This window comes from Colletotrichum orchidophilum, assembly GCF_001831195.1.
Source record: "Colletotrichum orchidophilum strain IMI 309357 chromosome Unknown Scaffold_41.1, whole genome shotgun sequence".
In the NCBI taxonomy this organism is placed as follows: Eukaryota; Fungi; Ascomycota; class Sordariomycetes; order Glomerellales; family Glomerellaceae; genus Colletotrichum; species Colletotrichum orchidophilum.
The window spans coordinates 222,336-248,860 of record NW_019172997.1 but is presented as its reverse complement, the minus strand read 5'-3'; the positions used below and the strand labels follow the sequence as shown (position 1 = coordinate 248,860).

At 55.0% G+C, this 26,525-nt stretch overlaps 7 protein-coding genes across 7 annotated transcripts; 5 read left to right on the top strand and 2 right to left on the bottom strand.

The window, feature by feature from the left end:
- Positions 1-887: 887 nt before the first annotated feature.
- On the top strand, positions 888-2,388 carry CORC01_05821 (inosine-uridine preferring nucleoside hydrolase; the record flags this gene model as incomplete). The annotated part of the gene is made up of 4 exons (XM_022617463.1): positions 888-953; positions 1,098-1,183; positions 1,263-1,919; positions 2,016-2,388. 4 exons carry the CDS (start codon positions 888-890, stop codon positions 2,386-2,388), a joined length of 1,182 nt encoding a protein of 393 aa, XP_022476074.1.
- A 1,288-nt stretch (positions 2,389-3,676) lies between these two features.
- CORC01_05820 (uncharacterized protein) lies at positions 3,677-4,798 on the bottom strand (the record flags this gene model as incomplete). Its single annotated transcript, XM_022617462.1, has 3 exons — positions 3,677-4,556; positions 4,628-4,680; positions 4,766-4,798. The coding sequence occupies 3 exons, from the start codon at positions 4,796-4,798 to the stop codon at positions 3,677-3,679; spliced, it is 966 nt and encodes a 321-aa protein (XP_022476073.1).
- A 1,631-nt stretch (positions 4,799-6,429) lies between these two features.
- CORC01_05819 (uncharacterized protein) lies at positions 6,430-6,714 on the top strand (the record flags this gene model as incomplete). Its single annotated transcript, XM_022617461.1, has 1 exon — positions 6,430-6,714. The coding sequence occupies one exon, from the start codon at positions 6,430-6,432 to the stop codon at positions 6,712-6,714; it is 285 nt and encodes a 94-aa protein (XP_022476072.1).
- A 435-nt stretch (positions 6,715-7,149) lies between these two features.
- On the top strand, positions 7,150-8,346 carry CORC01_05818 (uncharacterized protein; the record flags this gene model as incomplete). Its single annotated transcript, XM_022617460.1, has 1 exon — positions 7,150-8,346. The coding sequence occupies one exon, from the start codon at positions 7,150-7,152 to the stop codon at positions 8,344-8,346; it is 1,197 nt and encodes a 398-aa protein (XP_022476071.1).
- Positions 8,347-10,033: 1,687 nt separating this feature from the next.
- CORC01_05817 (superoxide dismutase) lies at positions 10,034-11,038 on the top strand (the record flags this gene model as incomplete). The annotated part of the gene is made up of 2 exons (XM_022617459.1): positions 10,034-10,253; positions 10,416-11,038. The coding sequence occupies 2 exons, from the start codon at positions 10,034-10,036 to the stop codon at positions 11,036-11,038; spliced, it is 843 nt and encodes a 280-aa protein (XP_022476070.1).
- Positions 11,039-13,041: 2,003 nt separating this feature from the next.
- On the bottom strand, positions 13,042-15,718 carry CORC01_05816 (PH domain-containing protein; the record flags this gene model as incomplete). The annotated part of the gene is made up of 3 exons (XM_022617458.1): positions 13,042-15,384; positions 15,443-15,646; positions 15,716-15,718. 3 exons carry the CDS (start codon positions 15,716-15,718, stop codon positions 13,042-13,044), a joined length of 2,550 nt encoding a protein of 849 aa, XP_022476069.1.
- Positions 15,719-25,572: 9,854 nt separating this feature from the next.
- CORC01_05815 (uncharacterized protein) lies at positions 25,573-25,746 on the top strand (the record flags this gene model as incomplete). The annotated part of the gene is made up of 1 exon (XM_022617457.1): positions 25,573-25,746. The coding sequence occupies one exon, from the start codon at positions 25,573-25,575 to the stop codon at positions 25,744-25,746; it is 174 nt and encodes a 57-aa protein (XP_022476068.1).
- Between the last annotated feature and the right edge of the window lie 779 nt (positions 25,747-26,525).

Below are 26,525 nucleotides of genomic sequence, written 5' to 3'. Positions count from 1 at the left end.
TTGCAGACGATCGGTGCATGTCTGATCTGCCTATACATGGCACGTGTTTAAGACTGAAGTAACCTCGAGGCACCTACCTAGTAGATTGTGTTTAAAACAAGACATGACGTCGGGTCCAGCAGAGTTTACAATGACTCAGCTGGCTGTAGCTTCCAGAACACGGGCTAGCACGGGGAGGACCCTCGGTGTCGGTGTGGGTGCTTGTAGTCTGCTGGACCTTCCGAAAGGGGCGCAGGTCGGATGGAGGAGCAGTCGTTGCAGCGGCGCTCGGAGGGCACCGCCTACGGTGCTTACCTGCCCGCCCCAAGTGTTGTTTTCTCTGTGAGGCACTGCCTGGTGGGCCCCGTCTGTTCCGCGCAGGACTCATCCAAGAACTCGACAACCCTATCTCGTGACTTGTGACCAACGAAATCGATGACCCAGACAAGAAAGCCGAAACATCGCAGACATCATCGTCTTGACGGGATTGGCCAAGCGTTCTATTGTTGGGCAGAGTCCCAGTTATTACCTAAATTTGACCTCTTGTCTTCTCTCTGTCAAATCGTCACCACAGTTTCGTTCCGCAATCCGCAGCCCGCAGTTGGCCGGCGGCTCCCCCGCCCCCATCCTTGGAGCCCCAGAATACCCTATTCTACTGGAAACCATTCCACCACCTCGTGCTCGTTTGGTTTGGTCTTATCCACCGAAAGTGGGAACCACGGGCTGTAAACTAAAAGCGCGCTCACTGCAGGGCGACAAAGTCCGTGGTCTGTTCCCTCACCGAAGAATAAACCCTCAACTCGCGTATTATTTTTATCATTCATCTTGCTTGTCTGGTTCCGCTGCCCATTGTGATAAGCCACAATCTCGGATATTTACATCCTGAACAATCATTCGTCTGAGCCACAATGGTTGACCTCAATTTGCCCGAAACACCGGTGCCAGTCTGGCTGGACTGTGATCCCGGCCATGATGTGAGTTGTTGTCCTCAACTAAGATCGTGTCACTCACCTTCTACCTCGCGTTGCGTCACCAAGACGTTGGTGAAATGTTGCAACACACTCCAACCAACGATATCCTCATTGAATACCTCAACTTTAGACTGACCAGCCCCAAAGGACACATTTGCCATCCTCCTAGCTGCTTATCACCCAACAATAAAGTTGCTAGGTCTCTCAACCGTCTTCGGAAACGCCCCCCTCGAGTAAGTGAACATACAACATACGTAGTATCTCTTGCACCTCTCATGATCACGAACCAAAACACTAAAATGACTCTCCTAGGAAAACCACAAACAACGCCACCTCAATCCTCACAGCCATCGGCAAGCACAATGACATACCCGTCTACGTCGGCGCTGCAAAGCCCATGTCCCGCCCGCCCATGCAGGCCGCTACCGACATCCACGGCGAATCCGGCCTAGACGGCACCGATCTCCTCCCGCAACCCTCCAAGGACGCAGACCGCAACGTACCCGCCATCGACGCCATGGCCGCCGCCCTCTCCGCCCAGCCCGCCGGCACAGCCTGGCTCGTCGCCACGGGCTCCCTCACCAACGTCGCGCAGCTGTTCGCCAAATACCCGGATTTGGTCTCGCACATCAAGGGGCTCAGCATCATGGGCGGCGCCATCGGCGACGGCTTCACCGACATCGTCCTCGGCGTCGTCGATGGCGTCCCGCGCGTGGGTAACTGGACGCCGTGGGCCGAGTTCAACATCATCATCGACCCCGAGGCCGCCGCCGCCGTCTTTCACAACAAGGCCCTCGCGGCCAAGACGACGCTTGTCCCGCTCGATTTGTCGCATCAGGTGCTCGCGACGGAGGAGGTGAGGGACGCGCTGCTGTACGGCAACGACGGCGGCGAGAAGACGGGCAAGGGCAAGACGACGCTGCGGCAGATGTTGGTGGAGCTGCTCATGTTCTTCGCCAAGACTTATAGGTATGTATGCACACTTGGCTTACACGCGCGGTTCATCTCCGTGTGAATTATCCAATCATGAATCACGCGCAGTACTAACCCGGATGAACCACCAAGCGACGTCTTCGGCATCACAGCCGGCCCGCCCCTCCACGACCCGCTCGCCGTAGCCGCCGTGCTGACGGGCACTCGGCACGAGATCCCCTTCCACGACTACGACGCCAAGAAGGGCAACTGCGTGAAATACCACGAGCGCTTCGAGCTAACCATCGTCACCGAAGGTGACCTCGAAGAGGCCAAGACGGGCAAGTCGCAGCTGGGCCGAACCGTCGCGAAAGTGCTGCCGCCCGGCAGCGAGGGTGTGAGGATACCGCGCGGGCTTGATATCCCCATGTTCTGGAGGGTCATTGAGGAGTGCACTGAGAGAGCGGACCGGGTTAATGCGGGCGAGGTGGTCGGGTTGAAGGAGAAAAGGACGTTGGAGAAGTAACGACGCCGCCGGGGGAAAAGGTGCGATGCTCCTTCTTTTGGGAGAGAGATGAATATACTCTCATTGGTATCAGTAGGCGCAGTATAAGTCGGTTCATGCCTGCGAGTCTCAGATGCCTTCTCGTGGAGTACGTGGCTGAAGACGTCTTTGAAAAGTATATCTGTCGAAGCATGGTCATCCCCTGACAAACGATTTATGAGATTTGTCAGAACTAGCAACTGCGAGCCGCTTTGTGGTCTACCAGCCCAATCCCAATGTTTCCCCGATACGAAAACGTAAAACAAGAGCATTGGTACCTCGTCATGATCGTGAGGTGGACTCGAGACTTCGATTCGAGTGGCTCTAATATCTAAGCGTTGGGCAGCCTCATTTAAGAATGGCGATGGCGCATTTGCTCCAACTCCGCATTCGTGGGGTCTGGTTCCTCAGAGTAGTCGGCTAGCGACAAGCTGGTGTCATCGCGGGGGAGTTTCCTTCATCCAAGGGGCTACCTCACAGACATCACGAAAGTCGAATACGTAGAGCAAGTGGGCTCCACGAGACTTGGTGCTCTTTTGTGACCATTCAGCGGGTCCTTTGTATTGGGACGCTTGGTTACTTATATGCTTGCGGTCGCGGGTTGGCGGTGATTACGACTTTTGGTATTAATAGTCTCTTTGCCCCGATTTCGTCTCCCCCAGAACCCCTCGTCAGATCGCTCCCGTGTCCCCCCCAGTCTCCCCCCGTCTCTTGTCGGATGCCGGGGAGTATACCGCCGGACTCAGCGGAAACCGATAAAAACCGGCGGATTTGAAATTACAACACGATTTTGATAATTTGGTGGATAGAGGTCATTCAGCAAGATCTACCACCAACCTCACTATTCGCATTAGACGCCGGGCATGAAACAGGGTAACATCGTCTACCTATGACAGACGTAATGGCCTGTGAATTCTCTTCAGGGTACGTCCTGTATATGAAGTGGAATCTAGTGGTTTAATATTCAATGTCACCACGAAGTCAGCTAGATCTGGCTTTTAGTTCAATAGTGAGATGTATGATTTAAGAGTTTCTTTCATCACACAGAGCGCACAAATGATACTAGCTCCGGTGGATTCAGCTTCTCTTGTAATGCAACAAGTGTACCTTTTGTATAGTGTGTATTAGTTATTGGCAAGGATATGCCTTTGAACTTCACAATATCGCACAAGGAAATCCTCTATCCCAGTCCCGTTCTCTAACAAGGGGTATCATTGTTTAGTCCACTCCCAACTTTTGTCCGTCTTTTGCTCATCCTATTTGAGCCGCTTTAAAATCGCATGTCATCAGAACCGTCGAGCCTCTGCAACACCCTTAAAACCCTCTCATACGTCCAGACCGTGATCGCGCTCCCGGGTGCAGCCTTGATGAGACTCACCGTCAGACCCCGGTACAGCCCGCGGAGACCCTCCTTCGCGAAGATGATGCGCATGGCGCCCACCGCACCGGGGTACTCGGGGATATTCTTGTGCACATACCGCGACCTCGTCGGCCCCTGGACCTGAATGCGCTTCCGAATCAGGTCGAGCGGGAAGACGGCCGTCTTGGACAGCACGCTGGCCATAACGCCGGCCGTGGCGTCGCCGCCGCCCCACGGCAGGTGCAAATCCCCAAACGGCAGCCGCAGGCCCTCGTACAGGGCGAAGAAGATGCCCATGTACGGCACGATCTGCGCCAAGCCGGGTCCGAGGCCGCGGAAGAAGCCGCGCGGGCCCTCGTCCCGGTGGATATCCGCCACCGCGCGCCGGAGGCTCGTGTACACCCGGTCGTTCCCTTGCGCCGCGAAACGGGTCCGTAAGAGATCGAGGGGGTATGTGGCCGTCGTGGAGGCCGCGCCGGCGGCGGCTCCGGCGATGAAGGACTCGGCGGCGTTCGGTAGGCGGTTGTCGAAGGCGGCCTTGAGAAACTGTGCCGTCGTGCGGTACGTCGTGAACTGGACGGCCGAGTAGCATACGTACATCATCTCAGCAGGAACGTTGCCTTTCCAAAGACCAGTGATGCCCTCATTGGCAATGATATGCCTCATAGTGCTCAGGGTGCCCTTGTACACGGGCCCGCCCCTGGCCGATCGGATCGACAGAGGGTCGGAGAGCGAGTGCGTCTGCAGTTGGAGGCGGATCTTGACGACATCGAGGGGAGCAATGACAAAGCTGGTTGCGCCATCGCGAAGGCGGCAATGTCAGCGTCAATCACTAAGCCTCGCCCGTTGAGTTTGTCTTACCGAGCAAAGAGGCCGGCTGTGGCGCCGGCCGTTACGACCTGCAGGCGGGAGCCCTGGGCACGAAGAATATGTCAGCATCGTGACGTTATTGACAGGTCGGAGAGGCCGTCATGTCGGGCGTGGAAAGCGTAGCCTTACCTCATCCTTGAGGCGTTCGCCGCTGGGCGACATGCATTCGGCAGTGTCCTCGTGGGACCTGGCGCAGAAACCCTGAGACGCGGTGGGAATGGATGACAGAGGGGCAGGCAAAGCGGATAGACGGCTGCTCGCTTGCCTCTGGCTTCGGTGATGGACGAGTGGGCTTCGGGCCCGGGTGTGCGAGGTATATCAAGGTCAGATGGTTGGTATCGTCTGTGGGCGCCCGTCCAAGCGGCGCGCACGGCGAGGTGTCCGTCGTGATTCGTTTCTTTGTGTGGCGATGACGGGAAGCTAAAACAAAAGGAATTGAGGCTTCCGCAATGAGGCTGAGGGGTCTCAATTGATGGAAAGAGCGTTTGAGATTGTCGAGGTTTTCCGGGCGGGATCGTGAGGAAACTAAACAAATTTCCGAAGGTCTGATCGCTCAGTGTCGCTGTTGTTCTGGAATTTTCGTAGCTGTTGAATTGCTCGCGTGTGGATTTTTTTTTTTTTTTTGGTTAGTCGATAGCTCAGAGTATCTGTACTATGTAAGTTACCTTAATGTACGGATAGCTCTGCTTGGCCTTATCGCGCGCAAACACCCCTAGCTAAATGGAACCGACCCCGAATTACCAGGAAACCCCAAGCAGTGTGACGCAATTTCGACGATAGCGGGCTGTCAAGGACCTTCTCCCACTGCAGCTCGGGGTAAGTTTACTGTGGTCTGGCTCCACTGTGGGTTTTCACTGCAGTCTGCAGCAGGGGCATCTCCCTCGCAACGAGAGATGGAAGTCACCAAAAGCAGCTTAGCCAGCATAGCCACGCAGGGTCTGGTCCCTTTCACCCGTGCGGACGGAACAGAGCGGGCGAGAGAGAGCGAGCGAGATGGAAACCACGGACAGATGCAATATGCAAATGCGCGTTCAATTTCGACATGACATACGTAGGATCTAAAAAGAGAAGAAAAAGAAGAGACGGGGGGCTTGGCTCTCTCACGGGACTCGCTGCGAGACTTGCTTGTGGGAGGAGATGTATTGACATATCTCAAGTTCTCAGACTCGCTGTCTTGTGACGACGGTCACTGAGCCCCGTGACTTGCAGTGATAACGCATGTTGACGACGACTGAGGACAAAATGGAGCAGAAGAAGAAATGGGCGCCTCAATCAGGAGTGCAACATAGGTACGAAGGTGTACGTCTCAACTAAGGTAGGTTGATGACAGAAGCAAGTGTGGAAGAGTCTGGAGAAGACATGGCAAAGTGAATGCCATGTGGGAAGTGGTCCTGGCAAATGTCTTTGTCTCATCAATGCTCGGCAACTCCTGTTTCGAGGCGCGGGAAAACGGCGAACGCGAGAGTACTAGGTAGGTATCTTGGTATCTTAGAAGAAGAGAAAAAAGGGCGGCAATGAGGGACGGAAAAGAAAAACGACCGTGAGACTAGGTAGCAGCCCCAACCAAGCCACTCAGAAATGAGATGAGACGTGGATGAGAAGGCAAGGACACCCGGATAATGGAGCCGGAAATCCCATTGTCGACCAGCGAGCGCTAGAGGCTTGAAGTCTTGACACGTGCAAGAGACTAAGGCGGCATGCCATTGGCTGGCTCGCCTCTTGTCGTCTCGAAGAAGAACGAGCAGAAAATGGAAGTACAGGGAAGGAGTCATGTAGCATTGCGTCGACCGTCAATGGTCGACTTCCCTCCGTCCGAAACGACTGCCCTGGGCGGAGTCGCAGCTGCCTTTGATGTGCCTCCGCATTGGCCAGAACCGCCTGGCTTGGCGACCTGCCCGCCCTTGCCTCCCCTCAGCTGTGGGGTCAGCCCCCCGACCGAACTCACTGCCAAAGAGCCTAAGGTACGGATAGAGGTCGGCACCAGCCTTTTCCCAGGTGGATCTGGGCCTTGGATTGGATCTGGACGGGAGAAGGGGGGCAACGGAGCCATCGAGCGTGGGGCCGCCGACTCTGCGTAACTCGACGGAGGCGATAGACTTTGTCGTCTCTCGCGCCTCTCACACCCGCTTCACATAATAGTCGCGACCTTCCCTCCTTTGTTTTTCGGGATTCCCTCTCTCTACTGTAAACACTCATACCTCACATCTTACAACACTTACTTACCATCCTGCCCAGACCCAGTTTCAAAGGCAGAAATTTCCAAGTCAGGCTGAACAGCAAGACATCCATCTGTCCTTCAGTAGCGCTGCTGCATGTGATACCACCCGTCACGAGTGCCTACCATCGCCAACACATACACACTACCAACCACCATAGTCTCTCAGCGTAGACCACTGGCATCTTGCCTCCTCAAATTACCTACATCCCCCACCCGGTGAGGAGTGGCCGCGAGGGAGCGATAACTCTTCAAATCATACCCTTACCATACCCTTACCTGCATTGCCATCATAGCCATGACTTCAACTACTACGCCCATGCCCAACATCGGCGGCTTGTTGGCCCCCTTGCTGCCTGCCCTCGTACCGGCAAGCATCTCCAAACAGCCCGCCATTGGCGTCCTGCCTCTTCTCAGCCCCATTTTGAGGCAAAGAGTCCAACTTCTTTCAGAGGCCAGCACCGAGCCATGGCTCCGTCTCCTCGCATATGACACCGACAAGTCGGCGCGCCTGGCAGATATCGTGCAGAGCGGCAGACTAGAGCCGCATCCTGTATCCGGCGAGGTCGAGGTAGATTGGGAATACGACGCGAAGACGAAGTACAGGCGGCTCGACTTGGAGACCCTGCAGGCGTTTGTTGCCCTCGAGGAGCTCGAGTTGACCTTCCAATTAGTCTACTGCGTTGGCGACAAGGATGGCGGCGGTGACGGCTGGAGGATCGGCGAGGTTAGCGTCACCGACAAGGCGGCACCATTTGGAACCTTTGGCGGCTATTCGACCATCGCGGAGGCCGAGAAGGCCTACGCAGACGAAAAGTCCAAGGCGGTGGCTTCGAGGGCACCGGCCAGCTCGACGACCAATGAGACCGCGGAGGCGAATGACGATGAGGACGACGGGTACTGGGACAGATATGACGCGACTCCTGCTCGTACGCCAGCAAACGACCCTCCCGCCGTCAAGCGTTCTCCCGCACCGCACGCACCACAGCCCTCGCAGCTGGGTCAATTTCGAACCGACTCTGCAGAGGATGCGTACTATGCGCAGTATGATTCAGTACAACCGGCGATGGACGCTCACGATCCCGACGAGGAGGTTGAGGGTTTCGAAACTGCCCCTCCGCTGGGACTCGGCGCCGTCGTCGGCCAAAATAACTCGGACCGGGGCCTGAATGAGACAAACGGCTCTTGGACGCTGGCGGAACCCCCGCGATCGCCCTCGATTCACAGCCAAATTGACGAGGACAGGGCTGCTGTGCTCCTTCATCCCCGTCCAGCATCGAGCGCGAGCAGCAACGGCAGCCGCTTGGTCGAGAAGCTCGAGGAGAGCGTGGGCAAGCAGGATCAGAACGAGTTTGGCGTGAAGCAGCACGTTTCGAGGAGCATTCGCAGCCTCTTCTTGCTGGCCCGTTCATCCGGTATCGACAGGGAAGAGTTTGAGCGGTTGGTGAAGACGGAGTTGGATGTCCTCGGCATGATTGAAGATGACGAGGTTTAATTTCCTAGGCTGGTAGCCTTTTCATGTATATGAAGTTTCTCCTCCTCGGTGGTGTTCCGTGGGGATTTCCGCGGGATCAGGCTGGTATTCGGCATAGGGTTGCGTTGCATGTACAGGGGCGTTCTTCCATGGCCATATCTTTGAATAACGAGAATTGAATTTAAATGATTCTTAAATCGGGATTAACTGGGTGCAAATGAGGTCGGTAAGATAAGAGTATCGAGTAGTTAACATCAGGGATCAAGAAGGTATATAGCAAATAATTGCTCAACAATTTGCGTAGTCTGATGGGCGAGATCCAGTTCTGCTGATAGATCGGTACAAGCCAGGCGAGATAGCATTCTTCGATGCCGTGCTAATCATAGGTCTCATGGCTGGGAGTGAAAACGACGAAGGAGGGAGGTTGTCTGGGGTAAGTATTGGCGCTCTGGGTTGAATGCAATGACTTGTCTCCAGAAGTTGAAGCTGCGAGGTAAACGAGTCGAGGTAGTCGTCTATCTCGCCAGTCCCAACTGTTGTGAACCTTCAAACATGCTTCGGGCTGAGGTCGACACCCTCCACCCGGTCCGGGGTTGTTGGAGTGTGGCAAACTGAGCCGACAGCTGTCCAACCATGCCGTGGCCTAGTCGAGACCGTCCGATCTCCGACATTCCTCGCGACGAACGAATGGGGGAAATCTGGCGCAGTCTGTAGTTCACGGCAACTTTCCTTGATGAGAAAGTATGGGATCTTCGACATGCATTCTTCTCGCTGCTAGAGCAGATTGAGTGAGTTGCCGGGTTTCTGATCCATGAGGAGCCCACCCTGGTGATGTACAGAACAGTTTTTCCACAACCGTGGACTGAGAACATGCATGATGCGCGCAGCGGATCGACTCCGTGCGATGATCCAGTACGTCCTTTCACGCAGGACAGCAGGGTCAAGGTCGTGAACAAGGCCTTGTTCGCATGGAAGGGTTTCTCATTAAGCGCCCAGTCGTTTTTTCCGGGGGACGGTGGTGTGTAAGACCAGCGGGCGCGCGGGCGGTTATGCAGCCGCACTGACGGGAACAGGGTATGCCGTAAGCGCTGAGGTCGGCGGTTAGGTTCTTATGGCGTCTCTAATATTGTTCGTGAGAGAATGATACTTTACTCCGTATGGGAGGGTGGTATAGTTGGTGGCGATGTTGATTCGAGTTGGGGTTGTTGCTGATGTTTTGGGCCGTTTTCTTGTTGCATCACGGCTTAGAACCGAGCCATCCGCAAGGTGCCTGGCCGGGGACTGGCCGCCACCCCATTTTGATCAGTAAAAAAATTACAGCGCTGAGTTGCCTCTTTGTTGGTTTCATCGGAAAATGCATCTCATTAGCCATTATGTCGTGCAAGTTTGGAGTTGCATCTTGTTAGGTAGTTGAAGCTATCACCGACAGCCCAAGGCGACCCATCGAATTGGCCCACCCCGGAAGTGGGCAAAATGCCCCCACAAATATACGGCACGTCTTCAAGCCTCAACGGTAAGGCTACCACTCACGCGCCAATTGGACACGCGGGAACAGCCGTCCCAAAAAAAGTTCACCATCGTCGAAGCTCCTGGCCTACAGCTTTCCTCGTTGGCGAAAAGGTTCACCACCACCCACCCCTACGACCTCCTCTTCCAACTCTACCGGCGACCGTCGATAGAGGACAGAATCACATCACATACACACAAAATGTTTGCACGATTAAGAATACCGCGCATCGGCGCGGGCATCGCCGCCGCTGCCAGAGCACCGGCGAGACCTCTCCAGCAGCGCTCGATACACTACGTCCCCCAGCTCTCCCACGACTTCAAGGACGGCGTCCCGGGCCTCCTCTCGGCCGATGGTTACGATATGGCGTGGAACCAGTACATGACACTTGTCCTTGACAAGCTCAATGCCTTGATCGCAGGTCAGTTTACGCTGGTGCCCCTCCCCTGACTTGGCCGACACTTTTTTTTGCTTCAAGCTCCCGTTGCATGACAACCCCGACCCGCCCGGCTCCCATACCAGCTCGATTACTTCAATTTATTTCAAAAGAAAAGAGCGAAGAACTGACAGACAATCAACGCAGGCACCGACCTTGAGCAACGCGACGTCAAACAGATCCTCCTCGCCTCCGCCCAGGACCCCTCCCAAGCCCCCGTCTTCAACAACGCCTCCATGGCGCACAACACCCACTTCTTCTTCAAGAACATCACCCCGGACCCGAAACCCATGCCCGAGTCCCTCGCCGCCGATCTCGCCCACTCCTTCTCTTCCATCGAGACTCTCCGCCGCGAGATGATCCTCACCGCCTCGTCCATGTTCGGCCCCGGTTTCGTCTGGCTCGTCAAGGCAGGCCACCAAGACTACCGCGTCCTGACGACCTACCTCGCCGGCTCCCCCTACCCGGGCGCCCACTGGCGCCTCCAGAGCACCGACATGAACACCGTCGGTCTCGGCGGCTCCGCCAACAACTATTTCCAGCGCAGCGCCGCCGCCCAGAGGCCCGGCACCAAGCCGCCGGGCGCACTCGACGCCGTACCGCTGCTGTGCCTCAACACGTGGGAGCATACGTGGATCCGCGATTACGGGCTCGGTGTCGGCGGCCGCGGCGGCAAGAAGGCGTTTGCTGAGGCGTGGTGGGAGGTTATTGACTGGGAAGCGGTTAACACGGCGGCGGACATTCCCGCTCGGCCACAGTTTATGCGGTAAACGAAGAAAAAGGGGGGGAAAGACCGCCAGACTGGAAGGGATCTGGGGGGGGGGGGGGGGGTTCCGGAAAAAAAGGCCAGGGGGGTTTGGGGGGGGCAACACCGTTGGCCCACACCAGCCCCACCCAAAAGTGGGGGAAGAAGGGGGAGGGGGGGGGGGGGGGGGGGGGGGGGGGGGGGGGGGGGGGGGGGGTTGCTGAAACAAATGCCTAGGCGGATTGCTGTGTGCGAATCACGGTTGCCACAGACAGCCTGATCCAAAGCGGGTGAAGAGAAGGGGAGCGGACGGATGAAGGGCGAGAGACCCGTCTACCGACAAGGGAGACACTGCGTGATCCAGCAAATCTATTTGTGGATTGTAGGAGTGAGGCGGATTGGCGCGTTCAATGTAGGAATCATCAAAAGCAAGAGGAAACTGTAAGAATAGAAATGCTGCATATACAGAAGGTGGTTGTGTTGCAGAAAAGATATGTACTATTCCTGTACTACTTGGTTTTTTCTCTCCCTCCCTCTGGTCCTCTTCCCAACCAAGGTTGTGCCACTACTCTGAAATGCATCTGAAGGCCAAAAGACAAAAATGTTAAGCGAATGCTTGAGTGCAGTTCTTGGTGCACCACCGGGTACGCCCGGGCGCCTCGGTCTCCTCGCATGATTTCTGTTAACCTCCCCGGCCACGGTGCCCCTGATTCGCTTGGTGGCAGGAAGGGAAGGAGAAGAGACCCGAGTACCTTGCCTCCCGTCTCCTTCCTCCTACCTCAAAGGTAGTTCAAACATTCGCTCGTTTTCGTGGCTCATGATGGTTCACACTGTTCCGTTTCGGTTCGGCAAAGGCGAATGCCGAGTCTAGCAAAAGCGTAAGGGTAAATCGAGACTTTTCACCATGAGCCGATGTTAACCTTACCTGAGCTTGCTTCAACTTAAGGGGGCTTCTGTAGAGCATCCCTCTGCCCATCAAATCTTCCATTAGGAACACGAGTGAATTTGTCACTGAGCCTCATCTTCCTAGCCGTTTGTCTACACCCGCTCAGTAATATAGAACACTATTAACCAGATTGGAACTTGAAGTTTGCTCCGCTACATGGCACGAACGATGATAGATTTAATTCACGAATAGCAACCCAAGAGACAAGAAGGTGGTTTCATTTTATAACCGAGATCCCGGAACCTCCCCCGAAAGGGATCTAGCTCCTATTCAGGTCTCCCATTCATTTTCATTTTGCGACGTATTTGTCAAAAAGCTAAGTACTTAGGTATCATAGTATCCCTCCCAGACAGAAACATGTATAAGAGAAAAGAGTAAAGGAGTGTCTTTTCGTTCCATTGTGTTTCGTTCCGTGCGTGTGGGTTGTACGCGTTGTGTGTAATTGAAAGCGTTTTGGCTTCTTTTTTGTTTTTTTGTTTTGTTGTTTTTTTAGAATGAGATTTGCGAGGGTCGTTAAGATAGAGAGACAGAGAGAGAGAGACAGGGAGATAGGATAAGAGGATACAGGTAATTATGTTCAACAAAGAACCTAGAGTTTTCATTAAAATCCCCGTTCTTGTCCTTTCCCTCCCCCCCTTTGTAATAAATAAAAAGTCATATACCCGGCGTCAGGTAGAGGGGGGAGGGAGAATCTGATCAAGGATGTAACAAATGCCGCTGTCCATATGACTATGCAATAGAAACAGATGAGAGAGAAAAGGGAGAGAGAGGTAAGGTAGGTCTCCGAAATTTCAAAGAGATCAAGATTTCAATAGGAAAATCCACAAAACCGTAAAAGAGGTACGGTGACGACGTTTTCTAAGAAAAATAGTCCCCGGGGCATGTGCTTGCTTGCTGGCTCGCTTGCTTGAAGTGAAGATATGAGAGCAGGGAAACAACGCAGATAAACGCAGTCATTATGGATATTTGGTTCTTTTTTTTTTGTCCACCTTGGTTGTTTCTTTGAGTCAAGGTTTGGCTTGAGAGATTCTCCTTCCTTTTACCTTTTTTAAAGGGGGGCCGTGGGTTTGTTTGAGGTGGCTCTAGATCATGTTGCCATTGACACTGACCTCGAACCCATCACCCTTCTGCTTCAGCGCCTTTGCAAGCATCAACTCCCGCATCCAATCGATGCGGTCGTCGCGGCTCTTGACAGCAAAGTGATGCGTCTTGCCCGTGCCGTTGGCGCCTTCGGCCGGGATCGACCCCGAGCTCGACGAGTGCCCATGACCAAACCCGTGCAGCGCGCTGCTGCGTTTGCGCAGCTTCGCACCCGCAGACTCCTTGTCTTTATCCTGGGGAATGAGCTGGAAGCTAAACGCAGCAATGGGGTCGCTCTTTTCGCGGCTGTGCGACGACGAGAAGTGGACGGCCTTGAAGGCGGCCGTGAGCTTGCTCTGCGACGCGAGGCTGGAGCACGCAATAGCGTAGTCGTCGACGTCGACGTACTCGAGCGTGCGGTCAATTGTCTTTGCATCCTTGTGGACCGCCAGGCGGGTGCCCTTGAGGGTGCAAAAGGTGTCGTTCCACTCGTGGCGGAGCATCTTTGTCTTGCGCTTCTTCATGGGCCCTTGGAAGGTCACGCCGTCTTGCTGGGCCGCCTCGGCAGCCTGCTTGACAGGGAGGGCGGCCGCGAGGTGGGAGATTGGGGGAATGGCTTGCTCAAACGGCGTTGTGCGCTCGATGGGGGACCAGGGGTAGTTCACACGGGGAGGGGCTTGGAGAGGTTGTACTTGATGCTGCTGCTGCTGCTGGGGACGGACGGAGGTGCGAGGGGAAGTATGCCTGGGAGACGTGCGGGCAATGGGAGTTGCGGTGTTCTCGTTCAGGGCGGGGAGGACGGGGAACGAGGGGCGGCGGGCAGAGGAGCGGGATTGGGTGCGGGAAAGGGGCGGCTGCTGCTTGGTGACGCCGGGACGGTAGTTCATCTCGGGGGGAACGGACTGGGAGACGTCGCGCGCGATGCGGTCCATCGGCACGGCGGTGACGGGGACGTCCATCTCAGAGAAGGGAGTACCGAAGCGGTAGGGGTTGTTGACCGGGCTCTGCAGATCCGGCGACATGGCTTCTGCCCTATCCATGTGGTAGGGGACGAAGCCTTGCTGCTGGTAAGGGGGTATCGAAAGCGGCTCCGGCTGGGAAGGTGCAGGGACCGTTGAGGCTCTGAGAGGGCTTGCGCGAGGCGCCTGCTTGCCCGGGATGGACAGCTTCGGGAGGTGACGAAGACGTTCGGGTTGAGCCTTCATAGCGGGAAAGCCCATCTCGAAGGGAGGCGTAGGGGGCACCGTGGTATCCTCTTGCTTCTGGAAGTCGAGGAACTGGCGCACATTGTCTTGCGGATCTCGCGCGACGACGTTGCGGAGAGCAGCCTCCTGCAGGTATTGCAGGGGGGTGGCGTTGCCCGGTCCCAGCACGTCGGAAGAAGCCACCACCGATGGGACGGCGTCCGAGATGGGTCTGAGAATCTGCGTAGGGTCAAGGGCTCTGGCCGTGTGCGGGTTGCCGGGGTTCCCGGTGATGACGACCTGCTCCGTCTCAAGGTCGACAAAGGGGTGCTCCTTTTTGAAGGCCTCGATGAGACGCTGCTGTTTCCTCCACTTGGAGCAGTTCTCGCCCTTTGGACACTGATGCGGCTTGGGGACGACCTGCTCGATGCCGACGATGGATACCGACTCCATGGGAGTGATGATGTCGTCATGCGACGGCTTCTTGGGCCGCCGTCTGCTGCTCTTACTCCTCTTCATTCCGCAGTCGTCCGCCTGCCTTTCCGCCGCTCGGACTTCGCGAGTCTCCTTCTTCACTTCGCGGCTCGGCTCGTCCTGGATTGGTGTAGGAGCGCGGGGCGAGCTTGGCCTGCTGTCTCTCAGGACTTGAATCTGGTTCCAAACGCGCGTCCTCATGCCAAATGACGGAATATCCAACTCCTTCAGATCCTCGAATTTCAACGTGATTAGAATAGGTCCGTTGATATCGTTCTCGACGAAGCGGCCGGCTACCGAGAGCTCAATGCCAGCATTGAGCATCGATTGCGCAACCATCTCTGGTGTCCACGAAACAAGCTCCCTCGACTCGAACTCTTCATACGTGAATTGGAAAGGCCCACTCTGGTGTCTAGATTGGGGCACCGGCGGCTGCTGCGGTCTGATGTGTCTGAAGGGCTCATCAAAAGGCCGCGCTGTCTTTGGTGTCACCGGGGACAGCGTCAGGATGGCTTCGTCAAAGTAGCTGGCCGTGGAAGTACGGAACAGGTGCGGGCCAGAAGGACCCTCAATGTTCTTGTTTGGTGACTCCATCTCCGTCGCATACATCATCCGTCCCTGACTTGACCTCGGCGTCTGTACCTCGTCATAGGATGAGAGTGTTGTGATACTTGGTTGACCGCTAGACTTTGCGCCACATGTTAGCTGAAGCCATCTCGACAGATCTTGCGTTGCGATCACTTACTGAGTTGACACTGATCCGAGGAGAGTTGTCTTCAAACTCGCTGAGCACGCCGTCGTCCCATTCCATGTCCATGAACTCGGTCGCCACCGACGTTGGTCTTTGCGGCTCGGCCTTGATGCCAAAGAATGTGTCGCGCGTTGTCGCCTTTTCGCGCATCTCATGGCGCAGGCGACGCTCAGCCATGTCATATTCTTGTGTGTAGTTCTGGCGCCGAGAGTCAGCCTCAAGCCAGACGCAGCGTCGCAAAACCATTTGACTGCATTCCAAACTCACCATTTTGTGTGTTGAATATGTGTAAGTGGTGTTCCCAAACACGGAAAGTGGGGGGATATTTCAGAGGCGTGGACTGGCTGTATCTGACTTGCAGTTTACAGCGTAGGGCAGCCTACTAAGCGGGATGCGATTCCCTTTTTTTGCTTTTTGAAAGCTGGAAATCGAGGGAGGGGCCGTTGCCGGCAGCACTCTGTTCTAGGGATATCCTGATGAAGAAGTTTGTGAATACTTGGGATAGCGCACGCAGTGCAAGCTGGGGAAGACGCCTTGGGGGGATTTCAAGCTAGGAAACAGACCAGCGAAAAGGAGAGGAAAAGGAAAAAAGAGGTCCAGCTGAGCCGAATATGCTCGTTTGGTATGTAACGGGTCGCAAAAGAGAAGAAGGAGGGGATCCGGTACAAGGCGGGCGCCTACCGCGAGTTATGTATGTCTAGTGTGTCCATGCACGGCGGAGCAGTGTAGGGATGCGAGACTAGGGGGGTAGGAGAAGCATGGTGGTTGAGAAGTCGGATCACAGCACATACGCAGCAGCAGCACGCACAGCTATCCCATCACCGCCCCATGCCCTCGTCCCAATATGCAAGCTGCTTCTGGTGTGATTCGACCCATGGCACTTGCACACGGCGTCGATGGTGGCAGGCACTCTGAACAGACCAGTCGAGTGTATAATAATAGCCCGGGTGGTGTGTGGGCAGGTATCTGGGATCTGGGTTGGGGAGACGACAGAGCAAGAGAGAGAGCGCGTGTGCGTGTGCGTGTGTGTGGCCAAGCGGGCGAGGGCCCAGCCGTGGGCCATTCATTGAACCATGAACAACGGGGTCCTAGGCGACGATACCGGCGTCAACGTTGTTGGGTAAAGATGGGAACGCTCGAAGCTGGTTCCCCGGTCAAAGGGGTGGTGTCTTCGCGGCAGCATCCATGTGGATGGCGGTGCACAACCGGCAGCAAGCACTTTGCACTTGCAGCGAAGCACCACGCAGGACGCAGGACGCGGTATGCCCCAGCACAGGCACTGGCCAGGCACAGGGCAGCACAGCAGCGACGGGCGAGCTGTATTCGTACGGATAGAAAGTCAAGTCAAACCGGCGTGAGGAAGCGTAGCAGTCAGTAGCTTGTGGTGGTGGTTGATGGTGAATCCGTCTGTGAGTCTGGCTATGGATGGATGAGGGGGGGGGGGGGGGGGGGGGCGGGGGGGGGGGGGGGGGGGGGGTGGGGGGGGGGGGTGGTTGGTTGGGCGGGGTGGGTGGGGGGGGGGGGGGGGGGGGGGGGGGGGGGGGGGGTCCGAAGGGAGTTGAAGCGAGGACGAAGTTTGGACGGCGCAAAGGTCGGGAAAAGTTTGTACCTGATTGGCTGGGGACGGGAAACCCCGTGCATAACGCAGCCGACGGACGAAACAGGACGGCGCTGGAGCTTCCCATTGGACATAAATCAATGTTGTGCGACGTTATTTCGGGAACACTAATATGCCATTGGCCAGAAAATCGGGATACCCCGGTGCCGCTACGGGCGGGCTCTAAGCGCCCGTCTTCTCAATCTGGCGGCCACTCGTCGTCGCTTGTCGTCTGGATAAGTGGGACCATGACAACCCCGGCCGCCGCCGTCAAACGGCGTAAAAAAAAAAAGGGAAAGGCAGGAGACAAAACGGAAAGAGGGGAAAAGAAGGGGGGGTGGGGGTGGAGCACGTTGGCCGGGGAGACCTCGCCATCCTTTCTCACCTCACCTCAATGTTCCTTTCACCCCATTTTTGGAGTCGTTCACACACCGATTGCGCATCCTCATTAACCCTCGTTCGGTCCACCGCCCGCAAACGCTCTTGGTCCTCAACTCGACTTCTGGCCTGGCACCCCACCATTCGAGCTAAATTCCACCAGGCCCCAGAGGCCCTGTCCATCACCTGCAAGGATACACTGACATGGACCTGGGGCAGGACGAGGAGCTTCCCCGGCACACACACCTCTCCTGATGACCTCGCACCGCAAGCCGCACGCTTTTTCAATCTGCCCGTCCACACGCTCGTGGCTCCCTAGCGCCAGCTTACCTACAACCAGCCCATAACTTGCTCTCCTCCCTCTTTCGCCTTTCGCGGGCTTGCAGAACCAAAATACGCCGCCCACCGCCTACTGTTCGCGGACTTTGTCACTGCCACCACCATCACTATCGTGCCTGTCATCACATTCCAATCTTATCAAGTCTCTTTCCCCAGAATTTAAGCCGGCGCGCACAGGCGTGCGGATAGGTATGTCTTGATACCTCGTAGCTAAGGCATGTGGATCAGACAAGAAAAAAAGCCATGTGAGCGCCTTGCCCATCCCACAGCGGCCATGGTTGGCCATGTGTGGAACGGCACCGGAATCCTTCTGGCTGGGAAACTTCCCAAGAATGTAATGGCCCGTATCCTGCATCTTGCGGCTTTTCTTGCCTGTCAACGAGAAAGAACAAAAAGAAAAGAAGAAGGACAAAAGGGCCATTAACAATCCCCAGTTTCTGCCTCTTCAACGTCGCACCCTCGGCTACCCACAGCCACCGCACACCTCTGATCCCGGCGAGTCTCGAATGCCCATGGCCAAAAGCAGGACCCCACCATCACGATCAACTGACTTCCCCTCACTGGTGTTCTCAGCCACTCAGTCTGCTCGCCGGGCCTCCATCGGAGAAATCCCATCAAACCGATACTACTATTCCGTCCCAGGGCGACGAAGCCAATGGCCTTGTGAGAAGCCTCTCTTACGAAAGGCCCAATATGAGGCGAGATTCGCCTTTTCCTTGGAATTGGCCCTCCTGGTGACTGGCATGGGACTGTCCGGATCTCAATGGTAAAGATGGGCTCCTCTGCCCGTTGGCCCGTTGCGATCCTCATCCTCCACCTGGCGTGTCACTGTCGGCGCAGTCCGTGGATCGCTTATCATTAGTCTCGCCTTGCCCTCAGCTCGCAAATCAAATGTGCCTGGATAGTTCCTGCCCAATCGCTCCGTGACGATAGCGAACAACGTGACCAGGCGAAGGCTACAGCTGTGGCACATGACCTGCACAACTGGCTCACCGTCGTTACTAGGCAAATTTGATAGAGCAAGGAAACCTCTCAAAATTCCATGAATACCTTGTCACTTACCCACTCATGACTTCATATCCACGAGCCCTGCAGATGGCGGTCAAAAATGTGACGGGAGGGCATGGTTGATGCAGCAGCAGGTCTTTTGGGCTTTTGCAGCTGTATGTATGCACCCGTCGCTAGCTTCCACAGCTCGACGCTGTGGAATCAGAATTCTTGGCCCTGTTTGCTGGATGAGGATCCAGTAAGCTATATTCCAACTTCCCAGTGGGCGAAAGGGAGCTGGCGGGAAATGCTCTTGATAGGTAGACGACTGTGGACGATCTGGAGATGGTGGTACGACAAGACCTCGGTGGCCAGCGTTTACCCCGCAGAGCCGTTGAGACAAATTTGCGATATATGCGATGTCCAAAGATGGGTGCTGCCACACTCTTGTATGTTGACGGATTAGGATGTGGATGTGGTGATATCTGATAGTGCTGCATTATCGGACAGTGCAGGATTTGGGTAGCTGCTACCATTACCCTAATCTCTACGGGATCTTAGTTTTACGAATCGGAGAGACCCAAAAGCCCGGCCGATTTGAGCAAAGAAGCTGAGGTTGGGAGAGTACAACAATACGTTGCATATCTGTTCTCATGGCGGCGGTCGACTTAGGTAGCAGAATTTCCAGCCCCCCTTCCCGGCTGGCAATCATCGAGTTGCGCGACATCCACCTCTGTGTCAATGTCGGTGAGGAAGCACCTACCATCCACATGTTAGGGAGCGATAATGCGCTCGGAAAGGAAATGCGAAAGACCAAACATGGGGAGTTAGCACTGAGTCATAAGACTGCCTAAGAGTGCTGTGAACGACGACCCCGTCCTTGCGTTAGCAGTGTGACGCTCTGCAGGGAAGCATAAAGCACGCTCCCGCTACTGCATCCCCATCTTCCATGTTCATTCCAAGTGGTGTTCGATGCGTCTCCGAGACATGAGAAAGCCGTGGCAGGATCCGATGAGGACCAGAGTATGTGAATCATATGCAGTCTTGCCTTTTTCACCGACTCTTCACGTCTTCCTCTTGGATGACCTCATCCGATGATTTCCGCGGACCAGGGAGGAACGTGTTCAACAATGCCACAATGTCTCGGCCAGGTCAAGAATCTTTCCTTGCGCTGCTGTCTCAGTCCCTTCAACGACATCCATAGAAAGCTGGTCCGACCGGAGCCGGACTACGCACAGAAACACCTGGCGGTGTTGAGGGTCAAGTAGCGACCAGTAAGATGGCAAATTGCGAATGTTGGAAGGAAAACCCGGCAATGGAGAATTGACTGTCGATAAGTATGCTCGGCGGCCGACTCTACCCGATGGCCATTCGAGATTATGGGTAAGACCAGGCCATGTTCCAAGGCAATTGGGTAGGGCGTCCGCATTCAATTTCTGATCCTGGAGGAGGATCATCGAATATGGCTAACCCTAACGTGGGCACAGTGCACCTTGCACACCCCCCTCAGCCCGCAATTGAGCCAGGCAGGGGGTTGATGGCTTTAGTGGACGATGGTGTGGTTTTGAAGAGGTCCTTCGTGGACGAATTGGCGTGTTTTTTGAGGATGTTTCCCCTTGTGTGTGTTCGTGAGCGACGACGTTCTCCAGACATGTCTCCAGTGCGCAACTGCTGCCCTCCAATGAGTTGGCTGGAACACGTTTCCACGCGCTCTCACATGATGGCAGACTAATGCGAGCCTCGCACTACTGTTGTGGATGGATGACTCTCCCGCTCATGTCAACCAGTGGATCGCGATGCTGGAAATGGGTTTGTGATGGTGTTGACGAGTCTCAGAATCAGAAATCGTTGCATTGTGACCGTTTGCGAGACCCTAGAAAGCTCTTTGTCAGATCGCATGGCGATGCGGCGCGGATAGCCAGAGCGAGACGGATGCAGGTCATCGTGATTTCGGTCCGTCAACTGGCGCTCCACTAGTGACATGTCGTAATGGCTCCCATTTCGTAGTTGACAGGCCGAGACGAATCGACACTGAGGGCGTGGCTTAGCTTATCATCTGCAATGTGCTTGGCAATCTACCACAAGTCGTATCGCAAGCAGTCTGTTTAACAATAGGAAGCTTTGTTCGTAGGGTGGCTCTCAAGGTCTCCTTTGTCTTTGTGTCCTGAATGCAACCTCGAGTTCGTAATTAATTCTTGGTCGAAATGCGTCCGATGTTAGCAAGCTGCTGAATCTTCAGTATTACTGGAGTGGTCGATTGTTGAAGAGACGGTTGTCAGCTGCAGGTCATCTCGGAGACTCTAGTAATGCGACGTTGAAAATCATGCAAACTTTCCTTGTGGTCCGGAGTCTGATCTTTGGGGGCATGTTTTCTTCCAAATTGCAATGCAGTTTGCGCTGTATTTGTGAATCTGTGCCGCAATACAACACAGTATTTGAATGAATCCCGGCGTCGGGGTTGAACCTGGGAGCGTAGATCCACAGATTCAGCGGGAGGGCGGGAGAGCATGGATATGGTACAGTGCTCCCGTACGGTACGGAGCTGAGAGTGTCGGGCAGGGGTTTCCTCGCCGCGTGAGATTTAGAAGTCGACCACAATGGTTTGTCTGCCGCTTTGAAAAATGCCGCGGTTTTTCTTAGGTCGCCCGTCTTCTTCTCCATGTTTACGGACGTAAAACTCTCGCCAAAGGCAAACAATGTGACCTAGGAAGAGACTAGGGAGGAGGGTCGTCGGTCCCGACTAGGATCTGTGTCGATATGCCGCGCGTGGCTGGGGTCTAGAAGCAACGCGATGTTGCGCCGTTCGCGAGCTGTTAGCGGAAGAGCGGGATGCCTGGGATGCCCAGGCGTGGCCTTGTTCTCCGCAAAATCTAGCGGCCGTCTTCCCTGCAATCCGATATCTCTCGACCCTCAAGGTTCAAATATGCTGTTCACATCACATCACATTACACTAGCCACAACAGGACAGTGATGGGGGAAGATGGGCACACCTCAACGCCTCAAAGTCCGTCCGCCAATCAAAGACGCGGGGTTTTACTCGCTGCCATTGACGACTCCAAGATGAAGCCGACAGAGGCAGTGAAGGGAAACAATATGTGTGATCTGGAGGAAAGGAGATTGCGCCGTGACAGGGGCGTCCATCTGTCGACTCTTTCTGACTGAACGCAGGTACAGACAAGGCTGTCCACCTTGCAACCGGAGTTGACGATCGCCTCAAATCAATTGAATTCATGGCGTGAATGGTACAATCCCACCGTATCCGTACCAGGGGAGATGACGACCCGAGAATGAGGCACAAAAACAATGTCTTGGCCATGCCGATCGCTGAATCATGGAATGTCTGGTTGCAACGAGATTCGTACTTATGTCGACTATTGACATATGCCGCGTGAGCTGACAATGCAAAGCTTCGGGGGTAGATGAAGTTGTAATGAGTATTCGTATCGTCAATGAGTTGGGCACTAACAGAAAGGCAGCCCGATCCACAAGGCAGATGTGGCGTCTGACCGGATAGCATCGCGTCCTCCCGGAGCGGACGCTGACGAACAGCGGGCTCTACTGCGGCGTAGGCGGGACGGACAGATAATCGTTGCGTATCTCCGCTAGTAACGAGGCCCCTGAGAGATTGACGACGATCGTGGACGTTTGTGATGGTTGCGATTGCCAGCGGGCAGAAAGGCAGGTATAGTGTTAGAAAGAGCAAAAGATCCTTGGCTGTTGGCTGTTGGCTGATGACCGAGTGCACGAAAGATACGGCACGGATGCTGTGCAGACCGTGGTAAACTCGAATTGTTGGTTCAGAGCCGCCTAGACAAGACCGTTACTGACGGCAAGTCTCTGCAGGGCGAGATTCGGGACAATGGCAGACCAAAGCTCCGTGAAGCGCGCCAGTGTGACCCCACGTGGAGGGGACTCGGGAGCTTGTGCTGGGTAGTGTCGTTGGAGATAATTAGGTCCTTTGGCTTGTTGGAAGAGTATCTCTGACCATAATTAGCCCGCATGACCCAGAAGTTGGCAGACTATCGATGTGAGGTGATATCGTGAGCAGCTGGGTTAAACTTCCGGGTAAGAGGGAAAATTTCCTCAGATTTGGGGTTAAACAAAAATAGAAGCGGGTGACGGGTGTTAGCTGACGTGACCGAGTTCTGCGGGCGACAGTAAACAGCTGCAGCGGCTAGACGGTGTGACGAGCTGGATGACGCATGGAGATGTGTGCTCAAATTAGCCCACATGTCAGAGTTGCAAAAGGGCAAATAGTGTGACGCAAAGAGGGTTAATTTGATCACGCACCGTGGACTGGGCGGCTAATTAGGCCGCCAGAAATAGGACGGAGGATGGATGAGGTTTGTTCCAAGGGAAGCAGGCCGGACGGTCAGATGAACGGTACCGCTAGGAGAGGTGATCCGAGTGTCCCGTCTCGGAAGGTGGTGAGGGTGATACTCCGAGTCCGCATGGCAACATACTTCGCCAGGCAAGAACGTCCTGTTGGCGGGAGATCATCATCGGCGGACCTTGCCCGACGTGCCTCCTCCAGACAGCGAACTAAGGTAAGGTAGCCGTGCCTGCCAGGTGCATTGTCGTTCGGCAGCACTTGCACGGCACGGCAGGAAGCGGAGAGGGGAATGGGAGGGATGGAAGGGAACGAAACCCGGCACTATGATTGGTAGATATCCAGTCGGAAGCCAGATTCTGGCTGGACAAGCATCTGAGGAACGTGCCTTCCGCTGCAGCGCGAGAGGCAGGAAAGGCAGGAAACATGGAACTAGCATGCGAACCCCGCGAGAAGGCGCCCTGTCACTTGCCGTGCTCCCGCCGTACATTGGCCATAGCTCTGCCTCCACCCGATGGGCTAGCTGGGGGTCCCTGACCAATATTTCTGCACGATCTTCTCGCTTGCAGCAGGCAATAGCCAATCCGGGGCTGTAGTGGCCCTCTGGCGAGAGCTTAAATCCCTGCGACATCACAAGCGCTAAGAAACGGTTGGTCCCGAAGCCCTGCACGAGGCACCAAGTCGTCACACCTCGCCGTCGAATCAACGTGGGAGAAGGCGCTTTTGACAAAGGAACCTCGAGTGAACGGACAAAGACGCTAAGGACGTACGAGGGGGTAGAGAGGTGGCAGGTAGGAATGTTTACTGGAGAGGGAAAAGGAAACGTAGAGCAATATCGGGAGGATGAGCAGCCAGCCGCGGCCTTGTCCTTGTACCTTTCTGCAGCCGTTATTCGCAACGACTGGGCAAGAAGAAAGAAATCCCTACGGCTTCCACGGAGCGGAGCACCTCGCACGACATCTCCCGCGGTGCCATGATACCCCCTTGCTTGCTGCAGCTCGCACCAGGTTCGGCTGTAGTCGGGTATCGAAGCCCAAGTACCGGCCTCGACGTATTCGACTCCCCAACAGAACCCACTCACGGATCTTTGGAGACGGATACTCGCCTCGCTCGCCTACTCTCCCCACGGTCCGAGGTATTTTCCCTTTTTTGATTATCTCTGTGCCTACTATTACCTACGAGCCCACTGCTGACAGCAAAGTGACCCTGGACTTCTCACCATGCACGACAGAAAGTCCCAGTTCCACCGTATCAAGTCCGGCAGCCACATTCAATCGACATTGAGTGGCCAGATGGACCATCCAATCCGTATGCTGACCGCCTTTCTCGGCATTCTCATTTGTGGATTCTCTTCAGAAGTCGTTCTCTTGCTCAGTTGAGTTGAAGAAGACCATGAGGCAAGATGAGGCCCAGGCTCGGCTTTGCCAGATTCCAAGAACCATCGGCAACGCAGTAAATACGATGAGACGTAATTCGACGAAGTTAGACCTAGCATGGGTATCTAACGACCAACAGCAACGAAGATCATTCCCAGAATATGATCAGGCTGATTGCCATATTCGATAACATTTTATCGGAGGCTCCAGCGGTTGACTAGTCATGTCCCGCTCATGGTTATCCATCATGCAACCATGAAGCGAGGCTCCTCACATGGGATGGATGATCGGATGAATCCATCACGTCTGCCAGACACAGGGCTAACTTAACAAAAAAAGGTTGACAGGGGCGGCAGGGTTACCTCCCTTACCCATGCAAACCCATGGGTGTTCTTGCCCAACTTTCACTTCTGGCTCTACCTGGTAGAATGTTGCGCTGAGCTCCACAAACTCAACAAGTTGTGTTGGTGTGGTTGGAAAGCTTCATGCAAGTACGTGCGACCCTAGGACAGAGCTTGTTAGTGGAAGAAGTGGTCCACGACCAAGTGTCTTTTGCAAGGGGTAGCCCAGTCAGCTCTAGTTCTGCTTGGCCATCTGTCGGCCCCCGAAATCCTCTACTCTAATCGTGCCATCGGCGGCCAGCTTGGCGGCCGAGGGGGGCATATATCGATAACACTTGGTGCCGGAGCCGGTGCAACGTTCGCAAGAGAGGTCGATGGAGTACCATTCTGTGTTTCTGCAGCTTCGGCTGCACAAGGTACTGCCGCGGAGCGAGCTCGCATCCGGGCGAACTGGTACTCGCATCATCATGTTTCCCCCTCCAGCCGATATTAAAGATCAGCATCTGCGCCGGTCAGGGACAGGACGAGGGAGTGGATGCGGTATCGACGGCGGACAGCCGGAGAGGCAGATGGCCAAATAGGTACAAACTCGATAGCAGGTCGGCAAGTCGGGTTGGGCAAACAACAGGTGGGCCCCATGCGGTTCTGTATGTCTTTGCATAGCGTGGGCACCAGGTTGAAGGCGTGAAGGTATCCTTGTTCCCCATGGCCTACCATCCAGAGCCAGCCATGGCAAGCCACGATATGCATGCGTTGCCCGTTCAATCGCTCGACAGATGCTTGCACCCATGTCGTACATCTCGAAGCTGCCCTCCCCCCCCTCTCGAGCCGGAGCTGTCCATTCCTATTCTATTCTCGGGTGGGGTCCAACTGTGAGTTCGGCCGTCTTTAGCGGCCTATTCTCATTGGAGCCTGTAAGCGCACGTCGAGGTCTCACGCACTCGACGTGAAGGCGTGAAGGCGTGAAGGCGGCCGGCCGGCCTGCCTTGTGCCCTAGCCTGCGTTAGTTGGAATGCAGACACACACACACACACACACACACATACTCACGGCTTGGGGACGATGGAGACACACACAGAGAGAGAAGGCCTAGCTGTTTCCAAATTTAGAACAATATTGATGTTGGCTACGTAGCGAACACCAGGCAGGCCACTCAAAGGCCCGTTGGTCGACACAACGAGAGGACGGTCGTGATCAAGGCGGCCACAATATAAGACTTTGGACCATCCATCACAGACAGTTTGATTCTGGCCTCTCTCCTTGTTGATCCGTAGAAGTCAAGAAGAAGAAGAAGAAGAAGGAAAGTGATCCAAGTGTTTTTCAAGGTTTTTCTCTCTCATTCATCCAGTTGTTTTTGATACCCTCCGTCCACACTCTTCCGAAAACCCAACCACTCGAATTCCCCCGATAATCCAGTTCAAGGCAAGCCGGACTTGCTTAGCGACCAGTCACTCATTCGACACCATCGAAACACAGTCGACCACTCGACAAATTTGCAATTTACACACGTGCAGCGCCTGGCTTTCAGTTGACGAAACGAGATCGAATTTGCTGTTGCATTGAAAACGAACAGAAGACGACAAGGAAGAAAGAAATAATTCAATAATCTGATACGACCTGAGAACCTTGGGTTTCTGGAAAGTCAACAAACCATTCGACAAACAACCCGGTCTCCCATCTCAAATTGCGTTGACAGCGGGCGAGCGAACAGACGTTTCCTGACCACTGA